General features: G+C 31.5%; 2 protein-coding genes across 5 annotated transcripts in view; one reads left to right on the forward strand and one right to left on the reverse strand.

The window, feature by feature from the left end:
* Positions 1-9,103: 9,103 nt before the first annotated feature.
* LOC122849780 (Kv channel-interacting protein 2) overlaps positions 9,104-15,820 on the reverse strand; it is a 38,651-nt gene continuing 31,934 nt past the window's right edge. For all 3 annotated transcript variants that reach the window (XM_044148599.1, XM_044148598.1, XM_044148600.1), the window contains 4 exons: positions 11,380-11,449; positions 11,213-11,283; positions 10,860-11,132; positions 9,104-10,788 (listed from right to left, as the gene is read on the reverse strand). In XM_044148599.1, the coding sequence (XP_044004534.1) occupies positions 10,741-10,788; positions 10,860-11,132; positions 11,213-11,283; positions 11,380-11,449 (462 nt within the window). In that variant the 3' untranslated portion in view covers positions 9,104-10,740. The remainder of the gene's footprint in view (positions 10,789-10,859; positions 11,133-11,212; positions 11,284-11,379; positions 11,450-15,820) is intronic.
* Positions 11,591-15,789, forward strand: LOC122849760 (dynein regulatory complex subunit 5). Of its 2 annotated transcripts, none has more exons than XM_044148569.1 (9): positions 11,591-11,689; positions 11,773-12,045; positions 12,121-12,306; positions 12,375-12,551; positions 12,648-12,786; positions 12,848-13,085; positions 13,200-13,355; positions 13,446-13,560; positions 15,518-15,789. In XM_044148569.1, the coding sequence occupies exons 1-9, from the start codon at positions 11,643-11,645 to the stop codon at positions 15,729-15,731; spliced, it is 1,545 nt and encodes a 514-aa protein (XP_044004504.1). In that variant the 5' UTR covers positions 11,591-11,642; the 3' UTR covers positions 15,732-15,789. The 2 variants fall into 2 exon arrangements, with proteins under 2 accessions (XP_044004504.1, XP_044004505.1); XM_044148570.1 differs by having other exon boundaries at positions 12,648-12,774; positions 15,518-15,733.

The raw sequence follows: 15,820 nt of genomic DNA on the forward strand, positions 1-15,820 counted from the left end.
TCGCGCCACGTCACGCCACGTCACGCCACATCGCGCCACGTCACGCCACATCACGCCACATCGCGCCACGTCGCGCCACGTCACGCCACATCGCGCCACGTCACGCCACATCGCGCCACGTCACGCCACATCGCGCCACATCTCGCCACGTCGCGCCACGTCACGCCACGTCACGCCACGTCACGCCACATCGCGCCACATTGTATAAGGAAATTGTATAAAATACCTCCTCGCCTGTTCTATGATCCTGTTGAAAAATTAATGTCGCCACTAATTTTTTTCTGATTGTTTTTAAAGAAATAAAATTTATTTTTAAAATATCAGGAGAGCAGGTAACTCAGGAGGTGAACAAGAAATTGTATAAAATACCTCCTCGCCTGTTCTATGATCCTGTTAAAAAATTAATGTCGCCACTATTTTTTTTCTAGATGTTTTTAAAGAAATAAAATTTATTTTCAAAATATTGGGAGAGCAGATAACGCAGGACGTGATCTAGAAATAAAATAAAATACCTCTTTGCTCATTCTATGATCCTGTTAAAAAATTAATGTCGCCACTATTTTTTTTCTAATTGTTTTTAAAGAAATAAAATCTATTTTTGAAATATCAGGAGAGCAAGTAAGGCAGGAGGTGATCTAAAAATAAAATAAAATACCTCCTCGCCTGTTCTATGATCCTGTGAAAAAATTAATGTCACCACTATTTTTTTTCTAATTGTTTTTAAAGAAATAAAATCTATTTTTGAAATATCAGGAGAGCAGGTAAGGCAGGAGGTGATCTAGAAATAAAATAATATACCTCTTTGCTCATTCTATGATCCTGTGAAAAAATTAATGTCACCACTATTTTTTTTCTAATTGTATTTAAAAAAATAAAATTTATTTTTAAAATATCAGGAGAGCAGGAAACTCAGGAGGTGAACAAGAAATTGTATAAAATACATCTCGCCTGTTCTATGATTCTGTTAAAAAATTAATGTCGCCACTATTTTTTTTCTAATTGTTTTTAAAGAAATAAAATTTATTTTTTAAATAACAGGAGAGCAGATAACGCAAGAGGTGATCTAGAAATAAAATAAAATACCTCCTCGCCTGTTCTATGATCCTGTGAAAAAATTAATGTCACCACTATTTTTTTTCTAATTGTATTTAAAAAAATAAAATTTATTTTTAAAATATCAGGAGAGCAGGTAACTCGAAGGTCAACTAGGAATTGTATAAAATACCTCCTCGCCTGTTCTATGATCCTGTTGAAAAATTAATGTCGCCAATAATTTTTTTCTGATTGTTTTTGAAGAAATAAAATTTATTTTTAAAATATCAGGAGAGCAGGTAACTCAGGAGGTGAACAAGAAATTGTATAAAATACATCCTCGCCTGTTCTATGATCCTGTTAAAAAATTAATGTCGCCACTATTTTTTTTCTAATTGTTTTTAAAGAAATAAAATCTATTTTTGAAATATCAGGAGAGCAGGTAAGGCAGGAGGTGATCTAGAAATAAAATAAAATACCTCTTTGCTCATTCTATGATCCTGTTAAAAAATTAATGTCGCCACTATTTTTTTTCTAATTGTTTTTAAAGAAATAAAATTTATTTTTTAAATAACAGAAGAGCAGATAACGCAAGAGGTGATCTAGAAATAAAATAAAATACCTCTTTGCTCATTCTATGATCCTGTTAAAAAATTAATGTCGCCACTATTTTTTTTCTAATTGTTTTTAAAGAAATAAAATCTATTTTTGAAATATCAGGAGAGCAGGTAAGGCAGGAGGTGATCTAGAAATAAAATAATATACCTCTTTGCTCATTCTATGATTCTGTTGAAAAATTAATGTCGCCACTATTTTTTTTCTAATTGTTTTTAAAGAAATAAAATTTATTTTTAAAATATCAGGATAGCAGGTAACGCAGGAGGTGATCTAAAAATAAAATAAAATACCTCCTCGCCTGTTCTATGATCCTGTGAAAAAATTGATGTCACCACTATTTTTATTCTAATTGTATCTAAAAAAATAAAATTTATTTTTAAAATATCAGGAGAGCAGGTAACTCGAAGGTGAACTAGGAATTGTATAAAATACCTCCTCGCCTGTTCTATGATCCTGTTGAAAAATTAATGTCGCCAATAATTTTTTTCTGATTGTTTTTAAAGAAATAAAATTTATTTTTAAAATATCAGGAGAGCAGGAAACTCAGGAGATGAACAAGAAATTGTATAAAATACATCCTCGCCTATTCTATGATCCTGTTAAAAAATTATTGTCGCCACTATTTTTTTTCTAATTGTTTTTAGAAAAATAAAATCTATTTTTAAAATATCAGGAGAGCAGGTAACTCAGGAATTGAACAAAAAAAACATCGCGCCACGTCACGCCACGTAACGCCACGTAACGCCACATCACGCCACATCACGCCACATCGCGCCACGTCACGCCACATCGCGCCACATCGCGCCACGTCACGCCACATCACGCCACATCACGCCACGTCGCGCCACATCACGCCACATCACGCCACGTCGCGCCACGTCACGCCACGTCACGCCACATCGCGCCACGTCACGCCACATCGCGCCACGTCACGCCACGTCGCGCCACATCGCGCCACGTCAAGCCACATCGCGCCACATCACGCCACGTCACGCCACGTCACGCCACATCACGCCACATCGCGCCACGTCGCGCCACGTCACGCCACGTCACGCCACATCACGCCACATCACGCCACATCGCGCCACGTCACGCTACATCGCGCCACGTCACGCTACATCACGCCACATCACGCCACATCGCGCCACGTCGCGCCACGTCACGCCACATCGCGCCACGTCACGCCACATCGCGCCACATCACGCCACGTCGCGCCACGTCACGCCACATCACGCCACGTCACGCCACATCACGCCACATCGCGCCACGTCACGCCACATCACGCCACGTCACGCCACATCGCGCCACGTCACGCCACGTCACGCCACATCACGCCACGCCACGTCACGCCACATCACGCCACGTCGCGCCACGCCACGTCACGCCACATCGCGCCACGTCACGCCACGTCACGCCACATCACGCCACATCGCGCCACGTCGCGCCACGTCACGCCACATCGCGCCACATCACGCCACGTCGCGCCACGTCACGCCACATCACGCCACGTCACGCCACATCACGCCACATCACGCCACGTCACGCCACGTCACGCCACGTCACGCCACATCACGCCACATCACGCCACATCACGCCACATCACGCTACATCGCGCCACGTCAAGCCACATCGCGCCACATCACGCCACATCACGCCACGTCGCGCCACATCACGCCACATCGCGCCACGTCACGCCACGTCACGCTACATCACGCCACATCACGCCACATCGTGCCACGTCACGCCACATCACGCCACATCGCGCCACGTCGCGCCACGTCACGCCACGTCACGCCACATCACGCCACATCACGCCACATCGCGCCACGTCACTCTACATCGCGCCACGTCACGCCACATCACGCCACATCACGCCACGTCGCGCCACGTCGCGCCACGTCACGCCACATCGCGCCACGTCACGCCACGTCACGCCACATCACGCCACGTCGCGCCACGTCACGCCACATCACGCCACATCACGCCACATCGCGCCACATCACGCCACATCACGCCACATCGCGCCACGTCACGCCACGTCACGCCACGTCACGCCACATCACGCCACATCACGCCACATCACGCCACGTCGCGCCACATCACGCCACATCACGCCACATCGCGCCACGTCACGCCACATCGCGCCACATCACGCCACATCACGCCACGTCGCGCCACATCACGCCACATCGCGCCACGTCACGCCACGTCACGCCACATCACGCCACATCACGCCACGTCGCGCCACGTCACGCCACATCACGCCACATCGCGCCACGTCGCGCCACGTCACGCCACGTCACGCCACATCACGCCACATCACGCCACATCGCGCCACATCACGCCACGTCGCGCCACGTCGCGCCACATCACGCCACATCGCGCCACGTCACGCCACATCACGCCACATCACGCCACGTCACGCCACGTCACGCCACATCACGCCACATCACGCCACATCGCGCCACATCGCGCCACGGCACGCTACATCGCGCCACATTGTATAAGGGAATTGTATAAAATACCTCCTCGCCTGTTCTATGATCCTGTTAAAAAATTAATGTCGCCACTATTTTTTTTCTAGATGTTTTTAAAGAAATAAAATTTATTTTTAAAATATCAGGATAGCAGGTAACGCAGGAGGTGATCTAAAAATAAAATAAAATACCTCCTTGCCTGTTCTATGATCCTGTTAAAAAATTAATGTCGCCACTATTTTTTTTTTAATTGTTTTTAAAGAAATAAAATTTATTTTTTAAATAACAGAAGAGCAGATAACGCAAGAGGTGATCTAGAAATAAAATAAAATACCTCTTTGCTCATTCTATGATCCTGTTAAAAAATTAATGTCGCCACTATTTTTTTTCTAATTGTTTTTAAAGAAATAAAATCTATTTTTGAAATATCAGGAGAGCAGGTAACGCAGGAGGTGATCTGGAAATAAAATAAAATACCTCTTTGCCTGTTCTATGATCCTGTTAAAAAATTAATGTCGCCACTATTTTTTTTCTAATTGTTTTTAAAGAAATAAAATCTATTTTTGAAATATCAGGAGAGCAGGTAACGCAGGAGGTGATCTGGAAATAAAATAAAATACCTCTTTGCCTGTTCTATGATCCTGTGAAAAAATTAATGTCACCACTATTTTTTTTCTAATTGTATTTAAAAAAATAAAATTCATTTTTAAAATATCAGGAGAGCAGGTAACTCGAAGGTGAACTAGGAATTGTATAAAATACCTCCTCGCCTGTTCTATGATCCTGTTGAAAAATTAATGTCGCCACTATTTTTTTTCTAATTGTTTTTAAAGAAATAAAATTTATTTTTTAAATAACAGGAGAGCAGATAACGCAAGAGGTGATCTAAAAATAAAATAAAATACCTCCTCGCCTGTTCTATGATCCTGTGAAAAAATTAATGTCACCACTATTTTTTTTCTAATTGTATTTAAAAAAATAAAATTCATTTTTAAAATATCAGGAGAGCAGGTAACTCGAAGGTGAACTAGGAATTGTATAAAATACCTCCTCGCCTGTTCTATGATCCTGTTGAAAAATTAATGTCGCCAATAATTTTTTTCTGATTGTTTTTAAAGAAATAAAATTTATTTTTAAAATATCAGGAGAGCAGGAAACTCAGGAGGTGAACAAGAAATTGTATAAAATACATCCTCGCCTGTTCTATGATCCTGTTAAAAAATTAATGTCGCCACTATTTTTTTTCTAATTGTTTTTAAAGAAATAAAATCTATTTTTAAAATATCAGGAGAGCAGGTAACTCAGGAGGTGAACAAGAAACACATCGCGCCACGTCACGCCACGTCACGCCACATCACGCCACATCACGCCACGTCGCGCCACGTCACGCCACATCGCGCCACGTCGCGCCACGTCACGCCACGTCACGCCACATCGCGCCACGTCACGCCACATCGCGCCACGTCACGCCACGTCGCGCCACATCGCGCCACGTCACGCCACATCGCGCCACGTCACGCCACATCGCGCCACATCACGCCACATCACGCCACATCGCGCCACGTCGCGCCACGTCACGCCACATCACGCCACATCGCGCCACATCGCGCCACGTCACGCCACATCACGCCACATCACGCCACATCGCGCCACGTCGCGCCACGTCACGCCACATCGCGCCACGTCGCGCCACGTCACGCCACATCACGCCACGTCGCGCCACGTCACGCCACATCACGCCACGTCACGCCACATCACGCCACATCGCGCCACGTCACGCCACATCACGCCACGTCACGCCACATCGCGCCACGTCACGCCACGTCACGCCACATCACGCCACATCGCGCCACATCACGCCACATCGCGCCACGTCACGCCACATCACGCCACATCACGCCACATCGCGCCACGTCGCGCAACGTCACGCCACATCGCGCCACATCACGCCACGTCGCGCCACGTCACGCCACATCACGCCACGTCACGCCACATCACTCCACATCGCGCCACGTCACGCCACATCGCGCCACATCTCGCCACGTCACGCCACGTCACGCCACGTCACGCCACGTCACGCCACATCACGCCACGTCGCGCCACATCACGCCACATCGCGCCACATTGTATAAGGAAATTGTATAAAATACCTCCTCGCCTGTTCTATGATCCTGTTGAAAAATTAATGTCGCCACTAATTTTTTTCTGATTGTTTTTAAAGAAATAAAATTTATTTTTAAAATATCAGGAGAGCAGGTAACTCAGGAGGTGAACAAGAAATTGTATAAAATACATCCTCGCCTGTTCTATGATCCTGTTAAAAAATTAATGTCGCCACTATTTTTTTTCTAATTGTTTTTAAAGAAATAAAATTTATTTTCAAAATATTGGGAGAGCAAATAACGCAGGAGGTGATCTAGAAATAAAATAAAATACCTTTTTGCCTGTTCTATGATCCTGTTAAAAAATTAATGTCGCCACTATTTTTTTTCTAATTGTTTTTAAAGAAATAAAATTTATTTTTTAAATAACAGGAGAGCAGATAACGCAAGAGGTGATCTAGAAATAAAATAAAATACCTCTTTGCTCATTCTATGATCCTGTTAAAAAATTAATGTCGCCACTATTTTTTTTCTAATTGTTTTTGAAGAAATAAAATTTATTTTCAAAATATTGGGAGAGCAAATAACGCAGGAGGTGATCTAGAAATAAAATAAAATACCTTTTTGCCTGTTCTATGATCCTGTGAAAAAATTAATTTCGCCACTATTTTTTTTCTAATTGTTTTTAAAGAAATAAAATCTATTTTTGAAATATCAGGAGAGCAGGTAAGGCAGGAGGTGATCTAGAAATAAAATAATATACCTCTTTGCTCATTCTATGATCCTGTGAAAAAATTAATGTCACCACTATTTTTTTTCTAATTGTATTTAAAAAAATAAAATTCATTTTTAAAATATCAGGAGAGCAGGTAACTCGAAGGTGAACTAGGAATTGTATAAAATACCTCCTCGCCTGTTCTATGATCCTGTTGAAAAATTAATGTCGCCACTATTTTTTTTCTAATTGTTTTTAAAGAAATAAAATCTATTTTTGAAATATCAGGAGAGCAGGTAACTCAGGAGGTGAACAAGAAATTGTATAAAATACATCCTTGCCTGTTCTATAATCCTGATTAAACAGATTATTTCTTTGAAAATAATTTCTTTTTTTTTCAAAGAAATAAATTTCATTTTTGAAATATCAGGGAAACAGGAATGCCTGAAAATGAACTGTATAAAATACTTGTTGCTTCAATTATTTATCAGGAGTATAGAATGCTAAAGAAGGTATTCTCGAATTTTTCGAATACCAACTTAGTTTTGAAATAATTCAACTATTTTAATAAAACAGTGATCATTCGTTTTTGGTACTGATTATATATATCCTGTTGTGTCTCTATTATATTATAACTATTCTCTTCATCATAATTTTAATTTCTATCAATTTTTTTTCTCATTCATCATTAATAAATTTATTGCTGGAAATAAATAAATGTAACAACGACACAACAACATGTAGCAACGAGAGAATTTAATGAAAGTAATTAAAAAATGCTAAAAAGTTTCGATCAATTAGATTACTAATAAAATGCCGTCAATCCTTTTTATAATAGGAAAATAAATGAGATGTATATTCGCTATTATTTTTGATAAGCAATTAACAATAAGTGATTGTCCTTTTTTCTTTTTCTTTTCAAGTATTTATTATTTCCATAGAAATATATTTGTTGCTATGGCAATAATTGTTTTTTATTTCAATTCTAAATTTATACTGTAAAGAAACCTCTCAAAAGTTTCATAATCTCTGACAACTAATTATAATTCAATTACAAATCAAGGTAAGCAGAAATATAATATTAATTTGACCTAAAAAAAAGCTCAACAAATTAAGATAGGAAACAAGCATTCTTATCACAAATAAAAATCACTCAATAATTAATATAATAATTCTTGTTTGTTATATTTTGGTTCAACTCTGTAATGAGTATACATTTTCACTCAAAAAATAAAATAAATTAAATATACAAAATAACGAAAAGAAATTAAATTAAAATTATTATTTTTTCATTTTTTTAATCAACATTATTTTTTTATTCTAGATGAAAATTTATCTCATCAATTGATTAACAATTATTTTTTTTTACTTAACAATTACACTCTTTTTATATTATCATTAATTTTTTTTTTTTTAATTTAAATATTTAAACAACGACCTAATAAAACATTATCAATCTAAATATTTATTTTCGGGTTTTTTTTTTTTTTTTACAATAAATAATTCTACAGCTAATTATTATTATTTTTTTTTGCATCTAAATAATTTTTTATATTAATTAAAATTATATTTTTTAATTGACCAATATATTTGAGATAATTTTTCATCAAAATTAAATATTACATAATTGCAAATAATAACAATTTTTATTTATTTATTTCATTGATATTATTTTCGTTGGTAAATGTGTGATTTTATTTAAAAAATAACACATAATTCAGGCAATTTTTTTCATTCATTATTATGGCTAATTAGATTAACAATAAATCTTAGAAAAAATTAGATCTATGATGGAAATGAAAACGTGTTTAGAACATTTAATAAAATTATAATTAAAAAAGTGTTATATTTAGTTGTAAAGAAATTTTATGAGAAATTTAATTAAATTTTTTTATAGCTTAGTTTTGCCCTGTAGTTTAATTTCAGATTAATTTGTAAATTATTTATGGCAAGTTGTTACACCCCCATTGCATAATTGATTTTTAATCTACAAAAAAAATGGTTTTTTTTTTAAATGAAAAATGTGAACTTATTCATTTTTGATTGTGAGGCAGTATGGTATTGAACGAGTTTCATCTCTTCTCGACTTTTATCCTCAAATGTATTTTAAATTTTTATTTTGTTTATTTTTATTTACTGTTTTGCTTTTTGTCAATTTAAATTTAAAATTTCATTGAGTTTATGGCAATATTGAGTAATTAGCTACTCAAATTTTTAATTATTATTTTATCAATCGACGATATTTTGAATTCATTTTATTTAGAATATTAGATGATTTGCATTACGCAAAATCTAAAAACTAAAAATAATATTTAATTTATTTTAAATATTATGATATGAAAAATTGAATTTTATAATTTTTATTTACGCAGTCTAATAATTTAGCAATTATAATTAAATGCCAACATTTTAATGCTAAACTAAATTAATCAACTCGAATGCCAATATTTTTAGTTAAACTATTAATTAAACTTCATTAAAAATTAAAATTAATTATTCATTCAACTTTTTTTTTTTTTGTATTTAATAATTAATCATACAATAATTAAACAAAATAAAAATTTTTCATAATTATTTCTACAGTCTTTCTAGTAAAAATCATTAATTAATTTTTATTTTCTATAATTTTTTACAACATTTTTACGTCAACAAATAGCAACACTCACCAAAGAATTTAGTAAATCTTTATCTTTTTACAATTTAATAAATATTTTTAAATATATTTTTTAATTTATTTATGACTGACTCAACAATAACACTCTTATGTATTGTTTTTTTTTTAAAACTTATTTCTATTTAAATTAATTTCATTTCTCATTACCCTTGACAATACTCATTTTATATTCTCAATTTCACAGCCACGTATAATTTAATTTTATACATAATTATTATTAATATTTAATATTTTTTTTTGTTACAATTCAAATAAATTATTTGGCACTTTACCAATATTCACACGTAAAATTTACACTCCAAATTGCTGTCACACAAAAATCACGTGTTATTATTTATTTTTTCATTTGATTTCATCAAAATATTAATTTATTTATTAAATTTATTTTATTTTTATTCATATTGTGCAATTTAATAAAATTAAAAAATTCATTTTTATTATATATAAATTATTCAAACACTAATTTTAAATGCAAATTAAACATTTCTTTTATTTTTATTTCATCATCATCGTTATTTTTATTTTTAAATCTCAGTTTTTTGAATAAATTTAACATTAAACAATCTCATAACTATTCCACTAAATTACTACGAAATTTTATTTTTATTTTTTTTAATTTTTCTACAGGTACACATTCTCATTTTTATTTTCCATTTTATATATTTTTTTAGGGTTGATTTTAAAGCTCTCTCTCAATGCAACAATAATCATTTTTTGTTTCATAATTTATCAAACAATTTATCTATTAATAATTCTTTTAAATATTTAAATAAATTTAAAATTAATAATATAATTTTATTAACAAAATAATTTTTCTTCTGGCTGGTCCCACCAGTGAGTACCATTTAACCGTTGAAGATTTGATTCTTGTACAACATTATCAGTCGTAGTAATTGTTGTTGAACATTCTGAAACTGATAAAGGTTGAATGATTGGTAGTGGTATTGATGATTGTAAAAATTTATTATCATCAGTAATTATTGTTGATGATGACAAGTGTATATAAGAAGGTGATGGTAATGATGAACTTGTCATTGATTGTGATGACATTGTTGTTGCTGAATTTGGTGAGACTGCTGTTGTTAATATTGCCGAACATGTTGAATTTTTTTTCAACGGAGATCAGAGTTCACAGTCAAACATTGCCAATGAACGTGTAATAACTTCGTCCTAATTAAATTAAATAATTAAATTAATTATCAATAATTAAAATATATATAATTTAGATAAATTAATCTTACTTTTAAACAACTTTCAATAAATTCTTCAATTGTTATAACACCATCATGATTTAAATCTAATTTTTCAAATACCCTATCAAGTTGTTCTCTAGCTTTTCTTTCTTCATCTGCTGGATGTTTACGTCCCATTAATTCATGAACAGCAGCAACAACTTCACCAAGTTCACTTCTTGTTATACAACCATCACCATTTATATCGTAAAGTTTAAATGTCCATCGTAATTTTTCATAAACACTTCCACGTAAAAGTGTTGATAGTGTTACAAGAAGATCCTATAATTAAATTTTATAAATTAATTTTTTTTTTTTTTTTAAACAATTGTTTAAGATTGTTATTAAAATTTTTATATTACCCTGAAGTTTATAGCTCCATTGCAGTTGACATCAAAGGCCTTGAATACATAATGTGCATAAGAACTAGAATCTACAATTTTAAAAAAAAATAATACAACATGTTAAAGCGTCTCATTTCCATAAAAAATTATTATTTTTGCTTGAGAAAGCTTGATGATTGACTTACTTCCGTGTGGAAAAAATTTTGCATAAATATCCTTGAAGGATTCTTCATGTACTACACCCTCTGGGCATTCCTAAACAAATAAAAAAAAAAAACAATATTATTTTCACAATAACAAGTAAATATATTTAAAAACTAATTTTAATTTATTCTAATTTTTTTTTAGGTAAAGCCTAAAATATTATAAAATTTATAATCTATATAAAAACAGGCAATTATTAAAGAAAATTAAATTTAAAATTATCTGAAAATTTTGAAAAATAAACATGAAAATACCACAGATAATTTCAAGAAACGTTATTGAAGCCTACAGGTAAAAAAAAAATAATAATATCTATAAAATACTCTAAACTGTTATTTAAATTTCTAAAATTAAATTTAAAAAAAAAAAAACAGATGTTCAAATGAGACGAAATTACTTCCCATTGAGATAAATCGTAGTATACAATCTGATAATGAAAATTGGGATGAAAATATTGTCCCAGAATTACGTAAAATTTCACTAAATATATTAGCTGAAAATTGGATAATAAATCCAGTATTAGATGAGCTTGAAAATAGTGCTGATAGAGATGAATTATTGGAATTATTATCAACAAATATTCCACTTGATATAATCATCAAAAAAATTCCAGACGAGTGTTACTGGTCAAGAGCAGCCAAGGCCAGGTTAAAAATCCCAAAAATTTATTAATTAAATAATTAAATTAATTAACAAATGATTAATAATATTATTAATTTAAGATGGCAATATAATAATCCAGGTGAGCATGGAAATTCATGGCGTCGTCTTTATTGTGAACGTCATCTTGCTGAATTCATAGAAAAAATGGATAATGATGACTATCATAAAAATGAATGTGACAAGTTGATTGATCTTGTTGCACCATATATTAAAATTCTAAATATACGTTCATTAATTCCATTCATGTAAGTATAAACATTTTTTAAAAATCAATTACAAATTAATAATAAAATGATTTTTGTTTTTTAAAAAGATATCCTGTCAAGGTTTTCCATCAAGATGATGATGATATAAATTTAACACCTGAATTAATGACTGTTCATCATGTTCAATTTGAAAATATATTAATTAAATTACCAGAACTTTGTGAAATACATATTAATTTTGGAGTTATATACATGAATGATGGATTTGAATGGCGTGATTTTGAGTATAATCGAAAAATCCATTATCATGCAATTGAAAAAGATTTATTATCATGTTAATTTGATGTTTATTTAATGATTGTTCTATTTTTTTTTGATAGATTTTCTGTTGAAGATTGTCTGAGTCTTGGTAAAGGTATAAAAAATTCATTGAAGTTGGTGAAGATAACAATAACTCGATCAAATCTTGATCAACCTCGTGTTGCTGCTCTTCTTCATGGAGTTGTTGTCAATAATCATGTATAAAATTTATTAAATTATTTAATGATTTAGCCAATAATATTTTTTGATTTAATTTTAGATTCAGGTGTTGGATTTATCACATTGTAAACTTGGTGATACTGGTGCTCATGCTATTGGTGAATTTTTGAGAATTCATAAACGTATTAAAGAATTACATCTGGTTAATAATGGAATTGGTCCAAATGGATTAGCTGGTATTGTTCATGGATTACTACAGGATTCATCAGCACCATTAAAATACTTAAATTTACGATTAAATCCACTTCGGGATGAAGGAGGTGTTCATATTTGTGCTTGTAATAAAATTTAATCAACTTTTTTTATATTTTTTTTTGTTGATTATGTTGAAGTACTTGATGAAAATTTAATATTCATGAAATTGTTGGATTTTTTTTATTTTTCTTTTTCAGTACTTTTACGAATTTCAAGTCTTGAAAAATTAAATGTCAGTGGGTGTTGTTTTAATACAGAAACTGGATTGGGTCTTGCTGAAGTTTTATCATCTGGTTTTATGAAAATTTTATATTTAAGTTTAAATTTATCTAATAATGATTTAGGTCATATTGGTAAGTTTTTAGTTTTTTTTTTTTAATTTTATTTTAAATTACATTTTATCATAAAAAATTATATCTTTTGCTGTTTTTTTTTTTTTATAGCTGGTGAAGCATTTAATATTGCAATAAAAAATTGTAAAAAAATCGTTGAATTGGATATGAGAATGTGCAATTTTAAAAAAGAGTCTGAGTTCTTGATCAGTAAAAATATTACAAGGTAATGTTATTTTATTATTATTTATTTTTTTTGATAGTTAAAAATAGTATTAAAATATAGTTTTAATTTTTTTTTTTTTTTTAATTTTATTGAGTGTGAATTATTAAGTAAAAACTTTTTAGAATAATATAAAGACAGTTTTTTATTATTTAAATATTATACTGAAAAAATCAAAATTAAATAAATATATTTATTGGAAATTAACGAGAAAAACGTGCCAAAGTACTGGGTTCAAATCAACGAAAAAATAAAATGAAAATAATATGATTTATATAAAAAAATTAAAATTGCGGGTTGATGAAAATAAATAAAAAAAAAAAATGGGTATAAAAAGTTAACATGAAAATTGTTGGCAAGGTTCCAGTATTCCTTAATTGATAGGATGTCTCGTTTGAATATTACACACCAATATGCCTCGGGACAACTCGACAATCAGTATGATTTATAAATTCATAGCTTGTTATTATTACAATTTCAATTATACCACTTATCATCAAATTCACCAAGCATTTTATTTTCTTGTTAATGTAAAAAATTATCAATCCCAAGAGCTTAAAAAAAAAAAACATGAATAATATCATTTGTCAAAAAATGTAAATATCTATTGGCATATTGCCAATATCATCATAAAACTGATTGATATAATTTATAAGTATTTTATTTACTGCAAAATTTTACACTAATTATATTGTAAAATTTATAAATTTAATATAGATGTATTATTTTCATATTTATGTATGATTTATAATTTTTTTTTGATAATTATTATTTTAATTTTATGTGTAATTATGTTATCAAAAATTTGGTATTTAGAAAAAATGAATTTGATATCATTACATGGATATATTGATTTGGCTGTTTTTATTGTTGGACAAATTGGTATAAATTTAATCATCACAACATGTGCAATGAATAAAATAAAAATGATCAATATAACTGATAAATTAATAAAGCATGATAATCAAATGAAAAAAATTCATAAAAAAATTAATAAAAATGAAAATTATATTTATAATATTTTTTTAATAATTTTAATTAGTATTATTTTTTGGATTATTATTTTTTTAATTAACAATTCAACTTTTAGTATGTGGGAAAATTTTATTTACTTGTTACCTTCAATAATAATGATTTTTTTTTTGTTACAATTTTCATTGAGTTTAATGATTATTAATGATAGAATTATCAAATTAAATAATATACTTGATTCATTTGAAAAATGTCCAATATTATTTCTTGATTATTTAAATTATTCATCGACAATTCAACTTGATGATTTATCAATTTCTGCTACTTTTGAAATAATTAGAAAAGAAAGAACTAATCTTGATCTATTATTATTCTTAGTATTTTTAGTACTAATTTAATTAATTCAGCCTGTAAAATTGTTATTGACGTTGAATCAAATGTCAGAAACATTTATATTTTTAACTCTTCAAGTTTTTTTTTTTATACTATTTTTGGTTTAATAATTATTGATGATAAAATTTAAAAATCAAAAAATATACTTGCTTCATTTTTAAAAATAATCTCAATTAAAGCTTCAAAAAAAAAGAAGCCTAATTTAAAAAAAAGTAAATGTCATTTGGCATTTTGCCAACATCATCATCACACACACAAAACTGATTGTTTCATATTTTTATTTTTAACAATCATTTGATATCTAACTCAAAGAAAATCATCAACATACAGCTTTTTTTTTTTTTTCTTTTCGTATACATATAATTTTTTTTTTTCGTTTTTGTTTTTTCTAAAAAGATCCTCTTTGTCTCTTCTGATATATACACTACTTTCTCCTCAATTTAGATTTTTTTTTTATTTATTTTTTCACTACTTTTTCACCCTTTTACTTATTTATTTTTCTCCTTTTTTTTTATCTCATTTGTTGGATTCCATTTATCAAGTTGCGAAACAAAGGGCTGAAGGTTTTATTTTACTTTTTGTTTTTTTTTTTTAGAAATAAAGAAGAAATGAGTAGAAAAAAAGGAAGGTCAGAATATGAAAGAAGACGAAGTAGTGCTTTTATTCCTTTACGTGCTAAAAGTCTACTGCCACCAGCAGGTTTTGAGGATGTACAAAAACCTCAACAACCAACAATTGGTGTACATTTTTTAAATGACAATCTAAATGTTCATTTTGACGATGATAATTCAAGTACAATTACATTTTAAACAATACATTTTCAGCTATGAAAAAAATACTAAATAAAAAGGTAAAAAAAAAATAAAATTTGCAGTCATCATTATATTTTTTTCTATTG

Source organism: Aphidius gifuensis, linkage group LG2, assembly GCF_014905175.1.
Source record: "Aphidius gifuensis isolate YNYX2018 linkage group LG2, ASM1490517v1, whole genome shotgun sequence".
Lineage (NCBI taxonomy): Eukaryota > Metazoa > Arthropoda > Insecta > Hymenoptera > Braconidae > Aphidius > Aphidius gifuensis.

What these genes read in the sequence shown, in the direction of transcription:
- LOC122849760 (XM_044148569.1), top strand. Translation starts at nt 11,643, where the DNA reads ATGAAAATACCACAGATAATTTCAAGAAACGTTATTGAAGCCTACAG. An exon ending in AACGTTATTGAAGCCTACAG is followed by an intron (nt 11,690 to 11,772) that starts GTAAAAAAAAAA and finishes AAAAAAAAACAG; the next exon opens with ATGTTCAAATGAGACGAAAT. An exon ending in TTTGAATGGCGTGATTTTGA is followed by an intron (nt 12,552 to 12,647) that starts GTATAATCGAAA and finishes TTTTTTTGATAG; the next exon opens with ATTTTCTGTTGAAGATTGTC.